General features: G+C 38.3%; 1 protein-coding gene and 1 long non-coding RNA gene across 3 annotated transcripts in view; one reads left to right on the top strand and one right to left on the bottom strand.

The window, feature by feature from the left end:
- Nucleotides 1-25485, top strand: part of LOC139970247 (bridge-like lipid transfer protein family member 3B) — a 69561-nt gene that overhangs the window by 32857 nt on the left and 11219 nt on the right. The window contains exons 8-14 of one of the 2 annotated variants that reach the window (XM_071975908.1): nucleotides 582-765; nucleotides 1838-1855; nucleotides 6683-6769; nucleotides 9363-9905; nucleotides 17188-17294; nucleotides 18263-18346; nucleotides 23712-25287. In XM_071975908.1, the coding sequence (XP_071832009.1) occupies nucleotides 582-765; nucleotides 1838-1855; nucleotides 6683-6769; nucleotides 9363-9905; nucleotides 17188-17294; nucleotides 18263-18346; nucleotides 23712-25287 (2599 nt within the window). The remainder of the gene's footprint in view (nucleotides 1-581; nucleotides 766-1837; nucleotides 1856-6682; nucleotides 6770-9362; nucleotides 9906-17187; nucleotides 17295-18262; nucleotides 18347-23711; nucleotides 25288-25485) is intronic. The other variant, XM_071975909.1, reaches the window with a different exon arrangement.
- Nucleotides 10237-12000, bottom strand: LOC139970248 (uncharacterized). Its single transcript, XR_011794073.1, has 2 exons — nucleotides 11778-12000; nucleotides 10237-11094 (listed from the first exon to the last, which is right to left on the bottom strand). It is a non-coding gene; the product is annotated as an uncharacterized lncRNA (long non-coding RNA).

Raw genomic sequence — 25485 nt, 5'->3', positions numbered from 1 at the left:
CCAAAGAACTGCAGAATGGACCGGTAATGAATATGCATACATGTGTTAATTGATTGGATGAATCAAGCAGAAAACTGCAGAAAGGACAGGTAATGAATATGCATACATAATATGCTGGTAGACTGGTAGATGTGTTAATTGATTGGATGAATCATGTAAATGACTGCGGAAAGGACAGGTAATGAATATGCAAACATGTATTAGTTTGTTGGAATCATGCAAAACGACTGCAGAAAGGGGAAGTAATGAATACACAGACATGCATGACTGCTGTATGTGGAGGGGGAGGGGGGGCAGTGAGGGGGGAGGACCAAACACTGTATGTCAGTTTTGATTTTTAGTTTAATTAGTTTTATTGCCAAGAACGTGGACATCTACTCTGTATCTGTACCAGTTTGCTGCTGTAACCTTGTACAAGGACACATTAAAACTGTCAATATTATACATATATGTGAGATAATAGAATATCTACAGATGTCTATTATCCATTGTCAGGAGGATGGAGTTTTGAATAATCAATACTTTACGATATAATACCTCATTCTCTTACCATCAATGCCCTGATTAATCTCTCTCTACAGGCGGGTGGGTCATCAAAGTCAGCCCAAGACATCACAAACCGGACGAACCAGGCGAACCGTACCGACACAGAATACCAATACCTACAGATTGTCAAGAAACATGATGTCGTAGAAACATCCTACCATTTCCTAACCAAGCATGTGGACCTTCATCTATGTGACGAACTCAATCGTAAAGATACAGGTGAGCATCTAACACTGCAGAACATGACTAGTTAGTTACTTAAGTTAGGGTAATAAACCTAAGCTCCTCCCATTATAGTCATGTGATTAGTTACTGCAGAGAACTAAATAGAAAAACAAACTTAAATCCATCCATAAGCAAAGCATACAACGCAGGCTTGGAAGTATCTAAGTAAAATATCAAAATCGTTTCAAAATAAAATGGTATTAAAAGTAGTTTTTATGAAGTTGGTTTCTTAAAATCAGTTTGAAAGTGTTTTATGTGCAAAGAGAATTCAAGTAACATGAGATAGTGACCACTAAAAGAGTTTAGCTAGAGTCATACTGTATTGTCATTGTAAGGTCATACATAACTAATACCACAGTATATGCAATAAACATCATAAATGCAAAACATGCCATAAGGATGTTAAATTAATGTAAATTTTAAGTTGCAAAAGTGTGAAAGGAAAATACAGTAGTTGATGTTAAAGTTGCAAACCAACACTAGTAGGTATTAATAGTCTTTTTTATATATATTCCTGTATCTACACACTAGTTAAAGTACAGTAGAAGGTATTAATAGTCTTTTATATATATATATATATATATATATATATATATACCTGTATCTACTCTCAACCCTTGCCCATTATATAAATCCTGTTCAGTTTATTAAGTTTGCAAAAACAAGTTTGTGAATCTTGTTTTACCGTAAAATATTACAAAACAGAAAGATTAAGTAAAGAAATGATGTGAACAAAACCCACTACAAATTGCTGAAATGTTTGCCTGCATTTCTCGCAGCTGTTTGTGTAATTTTCTGGATTGTGCTCTACGATACGCATCAAATTATTCTCTGTGGATTTTGTCCTAAAACAACTAATTTTGGAATCCATGCCTTGCAATTTCCAGGAGATGGTTTGTACAGCAGCTCTCTAGTTCAGTCTGTTGTCTGTTCCAAGCAGAATCAAGCTTTTTTCTTATTTTCGATGTTTTTCGATGTATCTGTGTTTTACTTGACGTGGTTTTTACTTTCTCTTCCCTGTCCTCAATCAGTTTGATCTACTTTTTCTCCTTTCTTTTGTTACAAGCGTTCATTAAAAGAGCAGGTACGGTCTAGAAGAGCATGCATATTCCCTTCCACTCAAGCATTCTGAAAGGATTCTTATTTTCCTGCTTCTAATTTATGGCTGGTTCCTCTTTTCTATTTTACCCTCTCACCTCCAAAGCTTGTTTTATTCCCCTCTTTTATGTATTGTGCATGCTTTTACATTTCTCTTTTGTTAAAGCAGAGTTGTTTATTATAGTAATGCCTGTTTTTACAGCAAGCTGTCCAAACCCTACTGACTATCATTCATTTTAAACTTGAAATTCATGGAACTAAGTCACTCACTTATTTCTTTTTCTTTCACCAAAGGAATGGTAAGAAATGGGACTTTTCACAAATCTTTTGGTTCCTAAAACACTTGGTTGCACTGGAACACTTTCTTTCATCAAGGGTAGCATTAATTATCACAGCCAAATGGGGAATCAGACAAATTTTCCAAACATGTGTACATTTTTTTTTTTCATTATTTTAAAGGGAGCTTGCTTAGCTGAGCTCTAAATTCTACTGGTTATTTTGAATTTAATTCGCTCCTTGCTTACCTGTCCCCCCAAAAACCTTACCACTCTCATTCTACTGTGCTTAGATCGAAACCCAGTATCCTATCAACACTATGTCCGTAGCCCTCCAGTCAATGCCCTTCCTTCTCATTCTACCCCCCCCCCACCCCCCAAAGTGCCTAGACATCCATTTTTTGTGTGGAATCTTTCCTATCTCCAATTCCTTCGGAACTGTGTATTTTGAGGCCTTTTTTTCACCTCATTTTCACCTCAATGAGAAGTTTGTTCTGTTATCTTTCATGCAAAGCCTTATAAGTATCCTTTTCATTTGGGAAGGTTTTCGGGAGGGTGTTAGGATAGCACTTTTCCTGTTTCGCTTAGCGTATCGCTTTGTTTAATGTATCGTTTTGTTTAGGGCATTGTATGTAGCGTATTTTTAGTGTCCAATCCTGTCAATAATTGACCAGATTCAGAACCTTGCTCTCAAACCCACTTTGCTCTTTTTTTCTTTTTCTTAAACTTTTTTTACATCAATTCCTTGTTCAAGTTAACTAGCCTCACATCTGAGCTGATGATCATTTAAACCAATCAAATTCAATTTAAGCACCGCACAAACTACTTTCTTTCTGGGTAATTGGCCTCTCGTGAATATTCATGACTTTCAGCTGTATCTCGTTTGTTTATTTACTTCATATTTTGTTGTCCTTGATAAATACTTGTATGGAATGATCACTAACAATGAATGAACTTTACTTATTTGAAAATTTGTTCTGAATCTAATAATAGCAATGAAGTTTTGGTTATTGGAGATATTTTTGGTATCTACAGATCTGTGATTGTGCTTTTAATATTGGCTGTCTTATTTTAAGCCTCTTCAAAAGAACTCTCTTCTCATATAGGAATTTCCCAAAACTTCAGTTAGTTCTGTTAAAACTTTAATCATCCAACTGTATGATATAAACTTTAATTTTAAATTCCTTTTTCCAGTTGAAGGAGCTTCTCAAATGCACTTATCAATGGTGGTGTACTATTACTTTGAGTGTGCCCTCACTATGCATATTATGTTGAAGTTTAAAGTTGAAGGTTTACAGTGTTGTTCAACGCCACGGCACTCTTACATGACTTTAAAACTTAACCCTGGTCATTGGTAACTTGCCACACCCTCACACCAAAGAGTGCACAATTCAAACAATCTCTCCTGGGGCACCACAGTGCACAACATATAGGGTGCAGCCACAAACCGCACACACAACTATATTTACAAGTTACCTTGCAAGTCCCCATTTATACACCTGGGTGAAGAGAGGCAATGGAGATAAAGTGCCTTGCCCAAGGACACAACGCAATGATCTGGCCAGGATTTGAGCCTGCAATCCTTAGATCACAAGTCCACTGCCATAACCACTTGACCACAATGTCCCCCACCCCCCCCCCCCCCCTTAAACATATACATAGTTGCACATAGAGACATTTTAGAGCTGCTATAATAGATTGACATATCAAACTGACCACTTTTCAAATTCAAACTTAACCTACACAGCCCCAACCAAAATGGCTAAAATTGATAAAGTCAAATTTGAAAAAATGAATATTGTATCATGAGGCATGTTACTGAACGCGTTGTTTAATGGTTAATACTGAGGATATGAAATCGAAAGTGAGTTGGAAACTGTGAATGAAACCTGTTGCATTTGAGCATTTTGTTTATGTTGCATGTATGTACTAACAGTCATATTATAACAAAGATTTTAAAGGGACTCTATTAGTAACACAAACATTTGCTAGTCATGCTAACATGGTCACAAGGAAGGTTAAGCAAATATGTTTACATTTGTGACAGTTTCACAATATCTATTTGAATGGTATGCAACATGTTACTGAGCATGGCTGAAGTTTGTACCTTCAACCATGGAGCTATTACCAATAATACCGGTAATAGCTCCATGCTTCAACTTACAGTATTCAAGCCCTTTGTAGTCCTAAGGTAGTGTACTGCACCATGTCACCTAATTCACTTCAAGTTTGATGAAAATGAAAATGAATCTTTTTCTTCGACATTCAGTGTTTTTTTTTTTTTTTTTTACTGAGAATGTGTGACATGCAAGTTGCAGAATCATTTAGAAATTGGTTGAAAGGTTAAACTAAATGTTGGTCACAGTGTAATGGCCTTTGATACTTGACACTAACAACCCTCCAGTGTTGTAAATACAACATTACAAAAATACAAAATTATATGAATATGTATGAGCAATAGAAAAGCATCATACAATTGTCACAGTTAGGTTTCATTGAATACTAGATATATCGTATGGAGAGTCCATCTCCAAACATGAAGAAAACAGACTTCCTATGCATAAATCCTGCTCAAACAAAAATATTTCCTATGGATTATTTCCTGTAAGAGTGTGGATGATTGGGTGGCCGCTTAAAAGAGGAGTTAAAGGGATTGATGGGAGGCTGAACGAAGACATGTCCATAGCAACCAGCCTCTGCTGGTGAGTGGCTATACACTATAATGGTGTTACTATGACAACCTACACTTACCTGTCATGGAGAGGCCTGTATGATTCACTGTCAGTATCCAGGCAACTGAAACTGTATGAAATTGTGACCTATGACCTCTGCACTCATCCTACTAATACTATTCTTACTTTCATCTCTGTCTTACTCTTACATGATTTTGTGATCTACATGGAATGAAAACAGAGATATTGCGAGGATGCCACCATTTTGGAAAACTCTTTGAATTGAAGCTATTCCTTGTTTTAAGTTCCTCTCAATCAAATAATAATAATAATTAAAACACATTTGCTGCCTTTTCACAATTGGTGCAACATCAAATGGTATCTTTCTGCAAATCCTGTTTACAGTTGGGGATTAAAAACCATAGCACGGGACTTTCCCCAAACTGCTCAACTGCTTTTTGCTGCAAAATGTGTACACTGTTTGTTGGCTGTGATGATCACTTTCCATAGCCATACAAAGGGTTTTAATTAATTAGTTATTTTGATCATCAATTGGTACATATAAATGTTAATGCACAGTGGAGTATGAAGTTCTGGTCACTCAGTGATCAAGCAACACTTAATGATCAAGCCACATTCAAAGATTGCCAGCAATACATGGATCTGGTACTAATTAATTCTGGGCCTCCTTCACCAAGCTCCTAATTCTTTTCTGTTATATATACACTCAATGTTTAAAACATGGTGGCTGATATCGTATTTGCAGTCCATGCACACTACATCACCTTACGGTAGAGCCATATGCTCGTGTTTGCTTTTTGAAGTATGCAGGTATATAATTGATAAATTACAGTTGTTGTTGAGTTATGATGTGTAATATCAGTAAGAATGAAATATTTCTGTGAAGTTGTTTTCAGAAAGAAAAAGGAAAGAATCGTTAGAGAGGAATAATGCAGAAATTAAACTTGTCTGCAGCAGAACTTGTTGGACTCATCTAACAAATAGCAAAATATTGAAAATATTTCATAGCAGGTGGTGATGTTGACTTAATTGTGTACTGTTTTGTATATTATTTCAAGTCCTAATAATATCAAAGCTGTGTACTGTAGTATACCTTGCATTTCATAAAATTAATGGGAGTGAAGACTCGCACATGAAATGTCTGATGCTGGGTAATCTGACCCAGGTTCCAATGAGGTGTAACAGAAGTGTTAGACACCACTATCATTCCCAGAAAATACACACACAGTTTGCTACCGTCGGTAATTAGACACTAGTGTACAGTCAATACATGCAGCTAAGGTCAATACCCACAACACAGTGTACATAGCACCGATAGACACTCAGATCTAGATAAAAGATAACAAGGTATCATGTTTCAATACTGTCTGCATTTTGTAGCAACAAGAAAAAACTTCACTTGCAAGCAACGGAAAATTAAATTCAGAGGGAGGTTTGGGTTGAGTCTTCAATGCCTTTAATGGCCATTGACTTTGAAAGGTACAGTATTTCGAAGATGTCTCTGTGATCAAACAAGAATATGATTTGGTGCTGGAATGAATTTTGCATTCAGGTTCCCATATAGGACTTTCACAAATTTATGTTATTATCTGCTAAATATTGTTTTTAAATTAGTTTACGGTACCTGTATAAAGCATCACAGGCAAATTCGCATAGCGAATCTATGTAATAGATCATACTTATGGGAAATGAGTAAGTTTTGCCCACCGACAAAAGTAACTCATTAGCAGCTATACTGATATGTCTCATGCTGTTATTATTCCAAGCATTCCCTCTCATTTCGGTTTCATCGTTTGCTTTGAATTTTCATGTACCAATATTTTCCAACTTTGTCTCTTCTCTCAGATACTCCTGGGAAACGGATAGAGGGAGGTTCTATGCAGGTTTCAATGACAGGGTTATCTTTGGATTATTATCCTTATCATAGTGCAGGTAATTGGGCGTAGTTCACCGTTTGACCTGTTCCAAGCTTTCCATTACAGGGAAGTATTGAGGAAGGGAGGGGGTGAGGGGTGGGGGCATGGAGGTGGAAGAACTGAAAGGGAGGGTGGAATCAATTGTTAACCTACCTGCAATTATTCTTTGTCACCAACGGTTGAATCGTTCAGATTGTTTTCATCTGTCTCTTATATATAGATGAAATCTTTCAACTGATGCTAAACTTAGATGCTAGCCTAATTTTATTGTAGGGTAGATGCTCCTTATCAAGTGAGCAATCTACCTCTCTTTAGGCCAGAGGTAATCCTGGCCATCAGGGTTTTTCAAAAGGTCCAAATGAGGTTGATGAACAAAGCATAGCAAAACAAGGGCATTAAATATACACTAATCTTGTCTAAACTCTCCTTTATAACCTAAAAATAATATACTATTTGTTTCATTTGTATATAGTTGTGACTCGGTAAAGGGGATGATTATGAGGCGCCATGTGTGACAAAATTATATACCAAATATATTGATTATAACTCCTCATATATATTAGTTATGCCACAATATATATATAACTTACTCGTACACCTCATATATATAGGTTATGCATAACCTATTTTCATTATGCATAACATATATATCATAGTAAGTCATATATTTTGCTATTATAATCGATATATACATATATATATATATATATATATAATATAGGTCCGTACGGCTTTCCGTATAATTTTGTCACACTCGGCGAGCTCATATATATATAGGTTATAGACACACGAGCAGCACGCGAATGGGCGGTGCTATGTTAGACACTTGTGATACGTGGGCGGGGCGTATGCAAATTCGGCAAAGCGCGGCAAAGTAGCTGGACGAATATCTTACACTGGGATTGAGAGTGTGTTTGAGAGAAATGAGAATTGGGAATGATATGGGATTTACCCAGAAGGAGATCCACCTGCGTATGAGGTAGACCATGAAATACAAGTGCCCGAAACTCAGTATTCACTTAGAAGAGATCAACTTGCAATACTGAGGGAAACAGGCAATCCACTTGAGGACGCTGGAAGCCATGGGTATCAATTGTATACCACAACTCGCTTACTTGTAAGAGAACTGGTTGCAGAAAATGATGTAGACACTCAGAATTGGTAATTAATGGATTTCATTTCAGTCCAGTTCACCTTAAAACAACTTACACATGCCCAGATCAAAATAATTGAGCAAACAGATCTGTTGTCATGTTTACAGACACAAGAAGTCTTTTTATGCATTAAAAAGGGTATTATTTTATCCTGAAATATGAATTATTGGAATCCAAATTTTGTTTAGATCGCCTGTTAGGTAATTTAAAATTATTAAAGAACATAGACTCGGCGTATCTGATACATCACATATGTTTGCTCAAGTCATTTCCTCCAGATATGAACAATTTATTTGTTTTGCTGGAAATAAAAACCGTTCCAAAGTATGACTATCCTGAATACAGGACAAGATGTAAAGATAAGTTGTAGCTATTGTACCGTGTTTGTTCAATGGGTATGACATGGCAATGTAATGCCTCTTGAATTTCTAGTACATCACTAAAAGGAATTATTTCAAAACTCATATTTTCTGTATTTGGACTTGTGCACTGTAAGTACTATAATCATAACATAATCACATTACAATTTGGATCACTCTAGATTTTGGAAGCAAATCTATGGTAAGTTGCATACAGCTATTTTACATGTTTAAATTATGGTTATGAACATTATGAATGAATGATCAAGAATTAGGTCATACAGACTGCAACATAGGCCTATGCAGAGTTCAACTATGATCCATGTCCTTTTGGTGCATATGTGATACATTTTTCCACAATGTTATTAACCTCATGAAGTATTTTATGTGTCCAGACATGTGTGAAATGATTTGTGAAATGATATGTGTGTGACACAGGGCCATAGTCACAATATCTCATTAAGCTCCTCGCGGTATATGATCCCTATTGATTTTGGTGCTGATGTCATGAATATTACCAACCTTTCTACCAGAGACGAAAACTCGTGTTCACTCAAATTAGACATGGCGATGACCTATAGGTGTAACTTTAGTTATACTACTTAGGCTAGTAATAGTATTATATAGTACAGTGTGTAAATGGCATATTCGTCCAGCTACTTTGCCGCGCTTTGCCGAATTTGCATACGCCCCGCCCACGTATCACAAGTGTCTAACATGGCACCGCTCATTCGCGTGCTGCTCACGTGTCTATAACCTATATATATATATATGAGCTCGCCGAGTGTGACAAAATTATACGGAAAGCCGTACGGACCTATATTATACAAATTGATTATAGTTGCAAATATATATGACTTACTGTGATATATATGTTATTCATAATGTAAATACGTTATGCATAACCTACATATATGAGGTGTACGAGTAAGTTATATATATTGCGGCATAACTAATATATATGAGGGGTTATAATCAATATATTTGGTATATAATTTTGTCACACATGGCGCCTCATAGATGATGCAAACGACAAAGCTTTAAACTTCATGACTAAATATTTGTATTGATTTTATTTATGTTTTGGAATTTTCAGGTAGTACAAGGACCCATTGGAACTTCTTCGACGAATCCTTTCAAACTTCGGACACCTGGATTCACTCCTTACTAGCTCACTTCAAGCAGCAGTACTCTGCTGCCAGAAGAGAGATCGATAAACTGCAGAAGGAAGTTCAGACAGCACCAGCCAACGTGTCTCTGAACAGAGGGTCACCATCTCACGTCAAGCCAGTCTCTAGTAAGCCAGTCAACACCTCCTCCTCGTCAAAGAGCAAAACTGCCGAGGTCAAAGGTCATCAGCAGTCTTCAAAGTCGCCACCCATGACCACGACGCAGCAGCAATCCTTGGCGATTAATCAGAGGAAGCAGGTCAAGTTGATGTCACATTGCATGATCATCCGTGTGCAAGGTTACAAGTTTTCCTCGGTTGCCACGGCAGCCAAGATGCCGCGTAATGATCAGGAGGAGGTGCACTGCCTCTTACAGTCAGATAAAAAGACGTTCTGTTTACCGGACGATGTTCCCTCGATACATGTCGAATATACATCATTTTATTTCCCAAATGAGTTAGACTTCCCTGGTGAGTATGAAAAATAGCTAGGCCTATTCCAACTCCAACTTACAATATGATAGGATTTGTTAATTGAAATGAGACACAGACCAATACTTCCACAGTGCGATGTATTAACATGTTAGCTACAACAGTCAAATCCAAAAGTTCGAATTGGAGAGAATGTGACATCAAGGGCAAACACTGAAAGAAAATAAGCTTTATCCGTGTTACTGCATAAATTTACTGAAGTATATGCAATCCGGGCATAACGGTGTGACCATGACATATTCAGGACATCCAAGATTCAAGAGTTCCTTCGTACAAGTTTAAATCATCCTCTGTTTTTACAATATAATTGGTTTTTATCTCAATACATTACATGTATAGAGATATTGTAACAGTAAGTGGGACTTTCTCTTCTCTTAAAAATTTTTCAGCGTCTTCAAACAAAGTTCTTTTTCTCTGGAATTTCCAGAGCAAGAATATATCATATAGACCAACAAAAGTTACTATTTTTTATTCCAGAATTGTATCTCATTCTGTGACTTTTTCACCGATTTATGTCCAAATCGGGCCAATTTGGACTGAAAACACACTTTGACAGACCTGTTTTGCACACGCTCCAAAACTTATGTTTTATGAAAGAGAATAGAATAGAACTGTCTTTCAACAGTGGTATCGTCTAAGATAGGGTCCTATGTATTATATATTTTATTAAAATTTTAAACTTTCATTTGTTGTTTACAGGTAGGTATTAATAAGAATTTTACTACATGGATATGACATTTAATGGCTTTTATTTGCTTGATTTGATGTTTAAATGATTTTTCTTTCTTAAAACAACACTGAGCTGCCGCCCCTACTTTTAGTAAAAAGGTCCGTTTTTGATGATTAAGCCCCGCCCCCAAGTCTGTTTTGTAGCAGATTGGCTATGACTCATAACAGCTACATGTTAGATATACGAAAATGGCTACCCTCGCGAACAATTTTCTGTTCTGTAGTTAGGTACGCGGAAAAACGTGGGTTGTTTTGATATCTAGAAGTGGACACAGTTTTGATGGTAGTCACCACTACAGTCTACAGTAACATACAGTAGGTCAATAGGCCTAGCTCTCAAGGCAGGCATCAAGAATATGGTCGAGTTGTTCGCCTCTTCTAATTTGGCTGTTGTCATTGACGTCAAACTATATGACCAAAAAGTCCAACTGAGACTGACCTACAGGGATGTAAGTCTTCCGTATATTTACGGAAATCCGGTTTTTTTTTTATTCCAATAAAGTTCCACAAAATTGTTCGAATATCAAAGACATAACGCGGCAAAAATGCCTGGCCCGTTGCAGCAAGCTAACTTCAACTTTCACTCATCGATCAATCAAAATACCATTCCTGTTTCGCATCATCGCATTGCACTGTACAACATTGTGCCATGTGAATATCGTTGCGTACGTGCGAACTTCAAATCGCCATAACTCATTTCTGTTCTTTGAAAAACCTTGCCTAATTCACGTTGATTGGACTGCTAATTAATATCTTCGTAACTGCTGGTGCTCGACATAACTTTCGGAATTAACGCTTGTGATATTTGTGAGCGGCGGAAATCTACGGGATACGCATATGAAAGTCGATATTTGTGATCGCATTCGAATGTGAGACTGTTTTTTATTCCGTAGTTCGCTGCGACGTATTCGTAACTTTGAGGTAGCCTAACATAACGATAGTGTGTAAGTAGTAAGAACTAGGGGTAAGATGTGTTAGCGCTAATACTTCTGAGCTAGCCTAACATAACGATAGTGTGTAAGTAGTCAGAGCTAGGAGTAGGATGTGTTAGGACGGCATTCACCCGGGGTCTCCGAATAGTTTTCCGGTTTTTTTTTTTTGGCTGCACTTACATCCCTGGACCTAAGATGAAGGATACCACATAAAAAACAAGTTCTTAAATATTCTATGACATTACTAAACCTTGCAACGTCGTTCTTTCGACTAACAGGCAATGAGCGCTAAAGGCAAGACTAGCAGGATAAAGTGTAACCTGCAGAGACTATTCGTGGCAAAAATGCAAGTTATATATTTGTTGTACCATGATTGATATTGATAATTGTAGAGACAGAGCAAAGATTTGAAATTAGGATATTGAGATACTGCATCATTGATGCTCTTGTTGAAGCTTGGTGGTGAAAGGAAAGAGGGCTAGCTTCTAAAGATTTACTCTCTGATGCCCCATAACACATACATACTACACCTATTGAATTAGCTACAACAGGGTGACCGTTCCCAAATTCCCAAAAACTACTTCCCAAAATACTTCCCAACTTCCCCAAAACACAATGTCCCATTTGGTCTGGACAACCTACGACCATTTTTATCTATCGTTCGACAACTGGTGACAGGAATTTCCTCTGTCCCATTTCACCATTTGTTAAGACCTATTCAAATACACCTTATCTGAACTATATGTGTGTGAATACTTGGAACAGGAACTAGCTTGCCATCTCCATAGTCTTGAAGGAAATGCTAATCTGGAATATTGTCCATAAAAAGTTATTTCCTGTTGTTCTCCTCCTCCTGTTTCAGTGCCTTCTCCTATCATGTTCATCCAATTCAATCCTCTGGTCTTCTACCTTGAATTTATCCTCATTTAATACCTTCTCTTGGAAATGATAAAAGTGATTTGTTCTCTCCTCCTCCTCCTCTTTCAGTGCCTTCTCCTATCATGTTCATCCAATTCAATCCTCTGGTCTTCTACCTTGAATTTATCCTCATTTAATACCTTCTCTTGGAAATGATAAAAGTGATTTGTTCTCTCCTCCTCCTCCTCCTCTTTCAGTGCCTTCTCCTATCATGTTCATCCAATTCAATCCTCTGGTCTTCTACCTTGAATTTATCCTCATTTAATACCTTCTCTTGGAAATGATAAAAGTGATTTGTTCTCTCCTCCTCCTCCTCTTTCAGTGCCTTCTCCTATCATGTTCATCCAATGCAATCCTCTGGTCTTCTACCTTGAATTTATCCTCATTTAATACCTTCTCTTGGAAATGATAAAAGTGATTTGTTCTCTCCTCCTCCTCCTCTTTCAGTGCCTTCTCCTATCATGTTCATCCAATTCAATCCTCTGGTCTTTTACCTTGAATTTATCCTCATTTAATACCTTCTCTTGGAAATGATAAAAGTGATTTGTTCTCTCCTCCTCCTCCTCTTTCAGTGCCTTCTCCTATCATGTTCATCCAATTCAATCCTCTGGTCTTCTACCTTGAATTTATCCTCATTTAATACCTTCTCTTGGAAATGATAAAAGTGATTTGTTCTCTCCTCCTCCTCCTCCTCTTTCAGTGCCTTCTCCTATCATGTTCATCCAATTCAATCCTCTGGTCTTCTACCTTGAATTTATCCTCATTTAATACCTTCTCTTGGAAATGATAAAAGTGATTTGTTCTCTCCTCCTCCTCCTGTTTCAGTGCCTTCTCCTATCATGTTCATCCAATGCAATCCTCTGGTCTTCTACCTTGAATTTATCCTCATTTAATACCTTCTCTTGGAAATGATAAAAGTGATTTGTTCTCTCCTCCTCCTCCTCTTTCAGTGCCTTCTCCTATCATGTTCATCCAATTCAATCCTCTGGTCTTCTACCTTGAATTTATCCTCATTTAATACCTTCTCTTGGAAATGATAAAAGTGATTTGTTCTCTCCTCCTCCTCCTCTTTCAGTGCCTTCTCCTATCATGTTCATCCAATGCAATCCTCTGGTCTTCTACCTTGAATTTATCCTCATTTAATACCTTCTCTTGGAAATGATAAAAGTGATTTGTTCTCTCCTCCTCCTCCTCTTTCAGTGCCTTCTCCTATCATGTTCATCCAATGCAATCCTCTGGTCTTCTACCTTGAATTTATCCTCATTTAATACCTTCTCTTGGAAATGATAAAAGTGATTTGTTCTCTCCTCCTCCTCCTCTTTCAGTGCCTTCTCCTATCATGTTCATCCAATTCAATCCTCTGGTCTTCTACCTTGAATTTATCCTCATTTAATACCTTCTCTTGGAAATGATAAAAGTGATTTGTTCTCTCCTCCTCCTCCTCTTTCAGTGCCTTCTCCTATCATGTTCATCCAATTCAATCCTCTGGTCTTCTACCTTGAATTTATCCTCATTTAATACCTTCTCTTGGAAATGATAAAAGTGATTTGTTCTCTCCTCCTCCTCCTCTTTCAGTGCCTTCTCCTATCATGTTCATCCAATTCAATCCTCTGGTCTTCTACCTTGAATTTATCCTCATTTAATACCTTCTCTTGGAAATGATAAAAGTGATTTGTTCTCTCCTCCTCCTCCTGTTTCAGTGCCTTCTCCTATCATGTTCATCCAATGCAATCCTCTGGTCTTCTACCTTGAATTTATCCTCATTTAATACCTTCTCTTGGAAATGATAAAAGTGATTTGTTCTCTCCTCCTCCTCCTGTTTCAGTGCCTTCTCCTATCATGTTCATCCAATTCAATCCTCTGGTCTTCTACCTTGAATTTATCCTCATTTAATACCTTCTCTTGGAAATGATAAAAGTGATTTGTTCTCTCCTCCTCCTCCTCTTTCAGTGCCTTCTCCTATCATGTTCATCCAATTCAATCCTCTGGTCTTCTACCTTGAATTTATCCTCATTTAATACCTTCTCTTGGAAATGATAAAAGTGATTTGTTCTCTCCTCCTCCTCCTGTTTCAGTGCCTTCTCCTATCATGTTCATCCAATTCAATCCTCTGGTCTTCTACCTTGAATTTATCCTCATTTAATACCTTCTCTTGGAAATGATAAAAGTGATTTGTTCTCTCCTCCTCCTCCTCTTTCAGTGCCTTCTCCTATCATGTTCATCCAATGCAATCCTCTGGTCTTCTACCTTGAATTTATCCTCATTTAATACCTTCTCTTGGAAATGATAAAAGTGATTTGTTCTCTCCTCCTCCTCCTCTTTCAGTGCCTTCTCCTATCATGTTCATCCAATTCAATCCTCTGGTCTTCTACCTTGAATTTATCCTCATTTAATACCTTCTCTTGGAAATGATAAAAGTGATTTGTTCTCTCCTCCTCCTCCTCTTTCAGTGCCTTCTCCTATCATGTTCATCCAATTCAATCCTCTGGTCTTCTACCTTGAATTTATCCTCATTTAATACTTTCTCTTGGAAATGATAAAAGTGATTTGTTCTCTCCTCCTCCTGTTTCAGTGCCTTCTCCTATCATGTTCATCCAATTCAATCCTCTGGTCTTCTACCTTGAATTTATCCTCATTTAATACCTTCTCTTGGAAATGATAAAAGTGATTTGTTCTCTCCTCCTCCTCCTGTTTCAGTGCCTTCTCCTATCATGTTCATCCAATTCAATCCTCTGGTCTTCTACCTTGAATTTATCCTCATTTAATACCTTCTCTTGGAAATGATAAAAGTGATTTGTTCTCTCCTCCTCCTCCTCTTTCAGTGCCTTCTCCTATCATGTTCATCCAATTCAATCCTCTGGTCTTCTACCTTGAATTTATCCTCATTTAATACCTTCTCTTGGAAATGATAAAAGTGATTTGTTCTCTCCTCCTCCTCCTGTTTCAGTGCCTTCTCCTATCATGTTCATCCAATTCAATCCTCTGGTCTTCTACCTTGAATTTATCCTCATTTAATACCTTCTCTTGGAAATGATAAAAGTGATTTGTTCTCTCCTCCTCCTCCTCTTTCAGTGCCTTCTCCTATCATGTTCATCCAATGCAATCCTCTGGTCTTCTACCTTGAATTTATCCTCATTTAATACCTTCTCTTGGAAATGATAAAAGTGATTTGTTCTCTCCTCCTCCTCCTCTTTCAGTGCCTTCTCCTATCATGTTCATCCAATTCAATCCTCTGGTCTTCTACCTTGAATTTATCCTCATTTAATACCTTCTCTTGGAAATGATAAAAGTGATTTGTTCTCTCCTCCTCCTCCTCTTTCAGTGCCTTCTCCTATCATGTTCATCCAATTCAATCCTCTGGTCTTCTACCTTGAATTTATCCTCATTTAATACTTTCTCTTGGAAATGATAAAAGTGATTTGTTCTCTCCTCCTCCTGTTTCAGTGCCTTCTCCTATCATGTTCATCCAATTCAATCCTCTGGTCTTCTACCTTGAATTTATCCTCATTTAATACCTTTTCTTGGAAATGATAAAAGTGATTTGTTCTCTCCTCCTCCTCCTCTTTCAGTGCCTTCTCCTATCATGTTCATCCAATGCAATCCTCTGGTCTTCTACCTTGAATTTATCCTCATTTAATACCTTCTCTTGGAAATGATAAAAGTGATTTGTTCTCTCCTCCTCCTGTTTCAGTGCCTTCTCCTATCATGTTCATCCAATTCAATCCTCTGGTCTTCTACCTTGAATTTATCCTCATTTAATACCTTCTCTTGGAAATGATAAAAGTGATTTGTTCTCTCCTCCTCCTCCTCTTTCAGTGCCTTCTCCTATCATGTTCATCCAATTCAATCCTCTGGTCTTCTACCTTGAATTTATCCTCATTTAATACCTTCTCTTGGAAATGATAAAAGTGATTTGTTCTCTCCTCCTCCTCCTCTTTCAGTGCCTTCTCCTATCATGTTCATCCAATTCAATCCTCTGGTCTTCTACCTTGAATTTATCCTCATTTAATACCTTCTCTTGGAAATGATAAAAGTGATTTGTTCTCTCCTCCTCCTCCTGTTTCAGTGCCTTCTCCTATCATGTTCATCCAATTCAATCCTCTGGTCTTCTACCTTGAATTTATCCTCATTTAATACCTTCTCTTGGAAATGATAAAAGTGATTTGTTCTCTCCTCCTCCTCCTGTTTCAGTGCCTTCTCCTATCATGTTCATCCAATTCAATCCTCTGGTCTTCTACCTTGAATTTATCCTCATTTAATACCTTCTCTTGGAAATGATAAAAGTGATTTGTTCTCTCCTCCTCCTCCTCTTTCAGTGCCTTCTCCTATCATGTTCATCCAATTCAATCCTCTGGTCTTCTACCTTGAATTTATCCTCATTTAATACCTTCTCTTGGAAATGATAAAAGTGATTTGTTCTCTCCTCCTCCTCTTTCAGTGCCTTCTCCTATCATGTTCATCAAATTCAATCCTCTGGTCTTCTACCTTGAATTTATCCTCATTTAATACCTTCTCTTGGAAATGATAAAAGTGATTTGTTCTCTCCTCCTCCTGTTTCAGTGCCTTCTCCTATCATGTTCATCCAATGCAATCCTCTGGTCTTCTACCTTGAATTTATCCTCATTTAATACCTTCTCTTGGAAATGATAAAAGTGATTTGTTCTCTCCTCCTCCTGTTTCAGTGCCTTCTCCTATCATGTTCATCCAATGCAATCCTCTGGTCTTCTACCTTGATTTTATGACAGTCCTCTGGCTCAACCAGTTTTGCTTCAATATTTTGCAGACTCTGGTAATTATGCCTTATCTCTCCTCATCTTATGTAATACCGATTAAAAACTATTATCCCTACACACTCTAGCATACGCAAACTGGAGCCTATACTGCAATTTTAGCAAAGTTCCGTGATACTTTTCTTACCCCAGGTTCATCCCTGATGTGTGTCTCAGGGTGGGGTGGAGGGAGGGTGGGAGATAGGGTGGGAGAACAGATGGGTGTGGTGAGAGCACAGGATAATATGAAGTCAGTTTGGGGTTCATTTGGTATTGTGGGTACCGCTTGGTACATCTCTAACTGGTACACATGGTCAATATAAAGTTGATACCTAATTAAATTGAAATTAAACCTCTTTCATTCACTTCATATATATTCGTACAAAATCTGGAATAGAGTATTCTGTGAAGAATGATACACAGAGAAGGATTCTTTGAGTAGAAAACCCTTTATATTGATTGTTTGAAGTTTACTTGAAATTACAACCTTAGCATCTATCCATTCATGTCTGTATCTTCATTCTTATTTTTTGTTTCATTGGTTTGTTTTTCCAAATCATGGTGCAATGAAATAGTCAAGTAAATAAGAAAAACAGTTGTGCAGGGAAGTGATCTAAAAACCCTTGTGTGCTTAGCGAGTGGAAAACCTACCCTGAAAAGGAAGAAGAGGAAGGGAAAATATGAAATCAAATAATACAAAAAATAGAAGAATCTTTGAGATATCTATGTTTGTCAGTGTGGAATTAGAAGAAGAAAACGTTTCTTTCCTTGGTCGTGGATTACCTCAGAATTGGAGGTGCGGTACCCAATTTTCTATCGACCCTGCGTAAATTCCTCGGCAAGTCGTTTTCTCTTGTAAATGTTTTTAGTAATCAATATTTTATTGTATTTAATGAGCTAATGTTCACAGTCAGCAGCTGGTATGAAATCCCTCCTCTCTTGTTGTAAATTTGTAGACACTCTTTGTTCTATGTTTATTATATATCAGCCGGATCTGGAGGAGTTCGCCGCAGCTGCCGATGATGAGGGTGAGGACCACACAGATATCAGGCTAGACGCACTCATGCCAAAGGTGAGCTACCGGTCAATTAAGCCTGAATTAAGCCTTAAAGCAGTCGTCTATGTTTCATTCCTTAAATTACATAGACATAGACAGTCGTCTATGTTTCATTCCTTAAATTACATAGACATACTCGTTTATTGATATTCAAGCTGTGTTCTGTACAAAAGGGATGAAGAATTTGTTGTTTGCTCAAAAATTTGAAATTTTGGAATAGTTAGTAATTGATTTTGTTTGGTATTATTATTATGATTATCCTGATTCTTAGATACCCTTGAGATGATACAGTTGATCACTTATAGTCAAAATCAAGCAATTATGACTTTCCACCCCTTCCAACCTTCCACCTTTTATATGATACAGCAGTCTGGTCTGGCTGATTTAACATTTGTGTATGATAATCACATGATGTCAGTATCAGCATGTCATAAGAGGAGTGGAAGCCACAATAATGGAATATCAGCTTCAGTGCATGATAACATGATGTTATTCCCTTTTCCTATTAGTAGACACATGTCAATAAATCTGATTTTGTCTACCACAAATACAAAGGTCATAAAATACTTCTATATACAGTACTGATTTCGCTTAACTCCCGTTGAAAAAAAATCAACGATCGATAACAAAAGTTAAAAATCGATAAAAAAAGTTGAAAATCGGTTAATTTCGTTGACAAGATTTAGACTACTGCGGGCAAGGTTGTCAACGAAGTTTCAACGAAATTTCCACGAAATTTATCGCGATCAAAAACCGCAAAGGCAATTCTAGACATATCAAGGTTGTGACTTGCGTTGAATCCTTAGTGTAACTACAGCCGTTTTCAGACTCTACCAGAAGTTGCCGAGGAATATTACAAACGTTGCAAAAGTGTGATTGTATATAAGACGGAGTAAGTTCTGTACTAGGTGTTTGAAAAATGATTTGGCTAGGATAATAAAAACTAGTCTTGGTCGATCGTAGCAAGCACATTCTATGACTCTTAAGTTATAGGCTAGTATTAAACTAGGATAAGTTTAAGTTAACTCACCAAGGAACGCAGTGTCAGAAAAAACAAGAAAAAAATATCAACAATGAAACAGTCGTAGCTGGATATCAAAGAGATCTTTATTTCCAATAAATTCCTGTGTTACTTGACGTACTACAGTACCGTTTACTACAGAACCGCACTCACTTTCAAACTTTTCTGAGAGCGCATTCCGTCCAAAAAATATCCCCGACTTCAATGCACGCAAAAAAACAAAACAAAAAAAAACTGTTATTTTCCCCCTAACCCGTTACTGTAAGTTGCCCGCGAAAGCAGATGGACTGCCCTGGTAAGGTCGCAGCCTGGGTCTGGGCCACCTGTAGCATGCTGCTTACATGTGCATTCCCTACCCTGGATATCCCCACCACCAAACTTTTTTGAAAGGCTTAGTCCAATCATAAACTTGGCTTTGTCAAATTCACGCCTACCTTATGTTAATTAGCATAGTATTTATCTTCGTGGGGGGTTTAGCACCGCAGAACCTTCATGGCTGGCTGCCTCTAGAAGCAAACATTATTTTACCCCTACTGTTCGTAATGGAATGGATGTTATCTGTTACTTAGTTAATTGAAAACCAAATATTCATTCATATATATATAAGTAGAACAATCCAGCAGGGATAGAAAGTTTATCTTGAATGAACCAATCAAAAGTCGTGCTATTAATAAAACTTGAAAACACCTGGCCAGCAAGAGAGTTGCAAACAATTGTTTCCATGACTACTAAGAAAATAAAGCAGTGACTTGGGGCCCATGTTGGGTAGATTTCTGTGGAAAATGAATATATTTTCATTGCTTATTTGAGTATTGTATATTGGGAAGAGCTGATCAAACATTACTGGGGAGGGCTTTCAACTGGCCTGACGGCTTTCAACTGGCCTGACGGCATGTATAAGTTTATTTTAATGAGTAGGGGGAGTTTTTATGAGTCTCCCGGTATGCGTCACATGAGAAGTAAATGTTTTGTTTTTCGGTTTTATCATCGTTTTTCAAGTGGAACAACTCATAAAATCATGTCAAATGAAAATAATATATATTTGAATATCCTTCCTTAGTTTTACTAATCAGGAATGCTTGATAAGGCATGCAATGCATCGTTCGAAAATGTAATTTTAAAGTAGAATTGAAAATGAACGACATAAAACAATATCTGTGAAGCGTGTGGAGCACAACTTTGAATATTCGTTGTGAAAGAAAACATAATGAACGATGTTTACTGCGTAAATAAATTTCGCGGAACTGGTACAGAGAAATTACGTACTGCAGCTTACGTCAGAGAAGCTCATAAATGACACAGGTGGATAGAGCGCATCAAAATTCGGTTTAGGAAATCCCTATACAGCCGACAAAAGTCGATGTCTCCTTCCGTTTTCGAGTTATAAGCGATTTTGTGTTTTTACGACATGGTTTTCAGTATATTTTCATTGAATAAGGGCGTTTTGTTGTGTGTGTTTAAATAAGGGTGTGACCTATCAGATATTTCGCTAACCGTTTCACCGTATCGCCTGCCGGTCGGTTAAACGTTTAAACGCTGTTTCCCGATCGCGGCCTTTTCGACGCACCGTTACTGGACTTTTAATGAAAATAGGACGTTATGAGTACAATAATTAAGGTTTTCTTTTCCAGCAGGTAGCAATTCAGGCAGCAAGACAACGATCAATGTATGTTAATTACTAATTAGCAGTGGCGTAGGAAGTTACTTTTGAGTGGGGGGGCTGAAGACTGATGGCCGGCCTGGGGGAGGGGTCTAAGGGGAGGGGGTGTCCCCCTCCCCTTTGGATTTTTTTGCATTTCCAGGTGGCCTCAGATGCAGTTTGGTGCAATATAGCACACTTCAACACCCACTCCATTTTGTAAACTTAATTTTGTATTTTCACCTGGCCTTAGATGCAATTTGGTGCTCCAAATGAGATTTTTTTCTCATTTGGAAATGAAAAAGGGTTTTTTTGACTTGCGAAGTGGGGGGGGGGGGGGCGGAATGATACTTCCGCCCCTCCACATTTTTCACTGGGGGCTGGCGCCCCCCAGCCCCCCGGTTCCTACGCCCTTGCTAATTAGGCCCAATAATATTGCGAACCTTTCGTGTAATAATAATTGCCTAACACACATGATCAGTATTCGTGGTCTTCAGAAGTTCAGATCACTGAATTTATATAACTCGGCCTTCGGCAACGTCGTAACTTTTGAAGAAAAAAAAACAATATATTTGTCTATCAATCACAAGATTTTAAACAAAAACTCGCATAAATTAGCAAACTTAAACACCTTTCCTACTTACTCATTAAAAGTCATGTTAAGAAAACAAATTACGCACGCACGTGTTGTGCGATGGGTTGTAAAAATCAAGCTGAAACTGGTTCGAGCAGCCTCCGATTTCATTTTCTTTCTCTTGTGTCACATACATGATACAGTACCTTACATTTGATACAAAAGTTACTTCAAACAACAGCTTCCCAAAATTTGTGTCGCAATAGGTTAAGATTTAACCACGCTGCGCAGTACCATTCATAATTTGCATATTACACTCGGCGTCCAGATGGCGGGAGAATATAACATCATGTTCAATGTGTTGTGTCGTTCCCATGGTGCGATGAACTTGGGCAAGTTGCCAAGTTCGAATGTCAATGACCTACTTATGTTCTGTGACCAATGTCAGTGGGAATTATGTGTGTAAAAACTCGGGTTTTTCCATTTGTTATATACATAGAAGTTTTTCCGTAAGCGGAGCGAATTTTAGGGCGGCTCGTTGATTGTGAGGAAGCACTTATCTAAGCATCAATATTTGTGAAAAAATATCGTAAGTTTTTCAGTTTCATTCATTTTCTTTTATGTTTGCCGCAATCGCGCCCGCAATGCATGCACAGCATAATATCATGTGTGAAAAATGGCTGTACACGTGCGGACCTGAGAGAGCAAACTGGCCTTGTGTTGTTAATGTTATGACGGTACTTTCTAGAACGGCCATTTGCGTCTTTTGGGGTCAACATATTTTCATACGGGGTTTTCACCATGCCATTGATCGATGTACACGGTGATATGTCGCAAATATAAACTGAGAAAACGAATTGACGACACTATCATCATGAGCTCATGACTATTGGCCTACTACTTTAGTTATATTAAACACATTATTCATGCCTAAAACATCGTTTTTCTGTTTTTATAGATAGTTTGCAGTACATTACTAAGTTCTTTACATATTTTAAAATAATTTTCATGTTTAAAAGTAAACAAAATAGAAAAAATAAAAAGAGAAAACGCCTTTTTGAAAAATGGAAGCGTCCTCGCAGAATGGCCGGGGCATCTTTATTTTGCTTCAAGTTACATGTTTTCGCTCAGAAACAAAGTTTCATACTCCAACTCTAATAAAAAACCAAATTTACATCTCTAAAAAATAACTATTTTTCGTAATCTGCAAGTAAACCAAGTTTATATGTCCATTCATTGTTATTTAAATGGTTAAACAGCACTCTAATTTATCTGGAAGGGTGCCTCGTGGTACATAGCTTTGACTGCAATCTCTCTTAGGTCCTGGCGAAGTTAAGACTTATGTCACTGTGTTTGGGGTTCACAGTTAGAAAACGTCCCCCGTCAGTTTCACTACATGTTTCTTTGAGTGTCACTACTCATGCAAGTACAGGAATGCTCTTGAGAAATTCCTGCCTTCAAACGACTGTTCGAAAGTCTAATCAATACTAATAAACGAAGTTGCTCGTTTTCCGACGTTTCGCGTAACCACACATTGACCTTCTATTTCGTTTAAAAAAGAATTTCAACGTATCGTTGAAAATTCCACGAAGGAAATGACTGAAATAACCAATCGTTAAAATTCGGGGAATTTCGATAAAAATCGGGGAATTTCGATGACAAAACGTGGAAATTCGGTTATTTTCCTTTTAACGAATTTTAACGGGAGTTAAGCGAAATCAGTACTGTATATAGTTATGAAAGCAGTTATTCTCACAGGATCAGGCTGTACATATATATGAGCAAGGGAAGTTAAAAAGCAAAAATTTAACCAGGGTATATTATGTCCTGTATTACATGACCTTTAACCCCTTCTTCCAGGCATTTATCTCATTCTTTATTCACTAAATAATGGCAACCATATTGTAGATAGCATACAATGTATCTCAAGGTGGGTTGCAGGTTCATATTTTCCTGTTATAAATTTGTGATTAATATGAAAAAAGACCAGACAATTCTTGGGCAACTTTGCATATAACATGTCACCGAAAAAATATCAGTTTGTGAAGGCTCTCCATGGGGTCCTCCCACATCATTTCTATGTATCCAAAAGTTGCTCTTTTGCGGATTTTGAAATCTAAGATTGTTTCGGTTTGTTCCTTTCCAGATCATCATTCCATCTGAGCCAGAACACATTAGACCGGACCAACCAGATCGGCCACAGGAACTCCAAATACAAGTTTCCAAATTGACAGCTACAAACTGCCGGATAGGTACCAATCTGAACCGCCCTTTTCTTTCTAAATTGTTGCAAAGCTTGAACAGGCACAAACTAGTCACAGACAAGTCCACGTTCCCCGGGGCGACCGCTGACATATTGCTCACGCCACAGGTATTCTGGACGCATGCATTCGAACAGAACTTTTACACCCCCGAAGTTATCACCGCTTACAAGGAGGGCAAGGCGGTTGGAAATGGTGCAATACCAAACAGTTCTCAAGTACAGGGCAGTGCGGCAGCCCTTCAGATGCCAAAGTTGCAGACGAACAGTTTCAGGAAAGATGCATGCAACGATGTCTGGGGTGTAGAAGTGGACCAAATCTGGGCGGAGTTTACCGGTGTACCTAGCTCTCCTGATAGACCTGTTCCATTTGTAGAACCTATGCCAATACATGTTTGGGTATCTTTTCCCCCCAAGACACCCTCGGATGACCCTAAGGCTTCCCAGGTATCACTGCAAGGTCAAGATCAAACTGGGAAATCAAGTGATAAGGAAGAGCTTGCTGATTTACACGCTCTCTTAGAGTTGGCGAGTCCTGTTCATGTCATCCTTAACCACTATCAGTTTCTCTTCCTCATGAGACTGCAAAACTCTTTAAAGGAACTCTCGACCGATCTCGAGAAGGACCAGCTATTGTTCAGCGAGAAAGCTCCGGTCATTACGAGTCAGGTCATAGCCGTGGACTGTCCCTCGGTACAAGTCTCCCTACTGCTGCCCGAGGAACCGTCCCCCGAGCCAGAGGAGACCTCCGAGAGGGAGTCACCGACCTCTGGTGTGGAGGAGGTGCTAGGTGATACCACCCTCGTACCAGACAACAAGGAGGAAGATGAAGGACTGGTACCACCCGACAAGTTTAGCGAAGAACACCGGAGTAGAGGCAGTCTGAATTCACAGGGTCCAGAAGAGAAAGTCACTGACTCTGACCGACTAGAATTGAATGGAAATGTAGAAAAGGGTTTAAAGAATGAGGTGGAAAATGATGAACTTTCAGCTACTTCGAGGGGTCTTCCTCCCCCTGGGGTGTTTGTGGTTCCAGAAGATATACCCATCAGTAGAAATGATTTAGATGTCAGCGACTCAGAGTTACATCGATCTCTCTCCGAGGCGTCCAATCTATCCTCTAAAGATCTATCACGGTCACGGAGGTCCACCTCTCCATCTCTGGGTCGGCCGTCTCTTCAGATCCAGGAGGGTCGCAAGGGAGGTGCGTCCAGCGTGGAGGATCTGTCTAGAGGTATATCCGAGAGTCGTTCCTCTCTCAACTCATTAACCGGCAGCGTTCAATTAAGCACTTTACTGATGAAGTCAAATTCCTCAGTTTCGTTGGACGAGTTAGTCTCCAAGGAGGACTTGGATTTACTATCCGTGGACAGCGATTCGAGCGATGGATTCTCATTCGTCAACAGAAAAGATGACCAGAGAGGAGGATCGATGCAAGATGTCGGATCAGAAAGTGGTTTCGGTGAGTGCCGGAAACGGTTCATTACAATGTCTTTGGTTTGTATGTATTTTAGTACCTCCTGCTAGCAGGAACTCACGAAGAAGCCATCATTGGCTTATCAAAGCCGCAGGCTGACCGAAGTCAGTCTCTTAGATTAATATTTTAACGTCCATGATTATGAATTGTCAATTGTCAACAACTCTGTAACTGGATGGCATA

The sequence above is a fragment of the Apostichopus japonicus genome, chromosome 7, assembly GCF_037975245.1.
Source record: "Apostichopus japonicus isolate 1M-3 chromosome 7, ASM3797524v1, whole genome shotgun sequence".
NCBI classification, from domain to species: domain Eukaryota; kingdom Metazoa; phylum Echinodermata; class Holothuroidea; order Aspidochirotida; family Stichopodidae; genus Apostichopus; species Apostichopus japonicus.
Note: the sequence above shows the minus strand (reverse complement) of the source record. Positions and strands in the feature narration are given on the sequence as shown.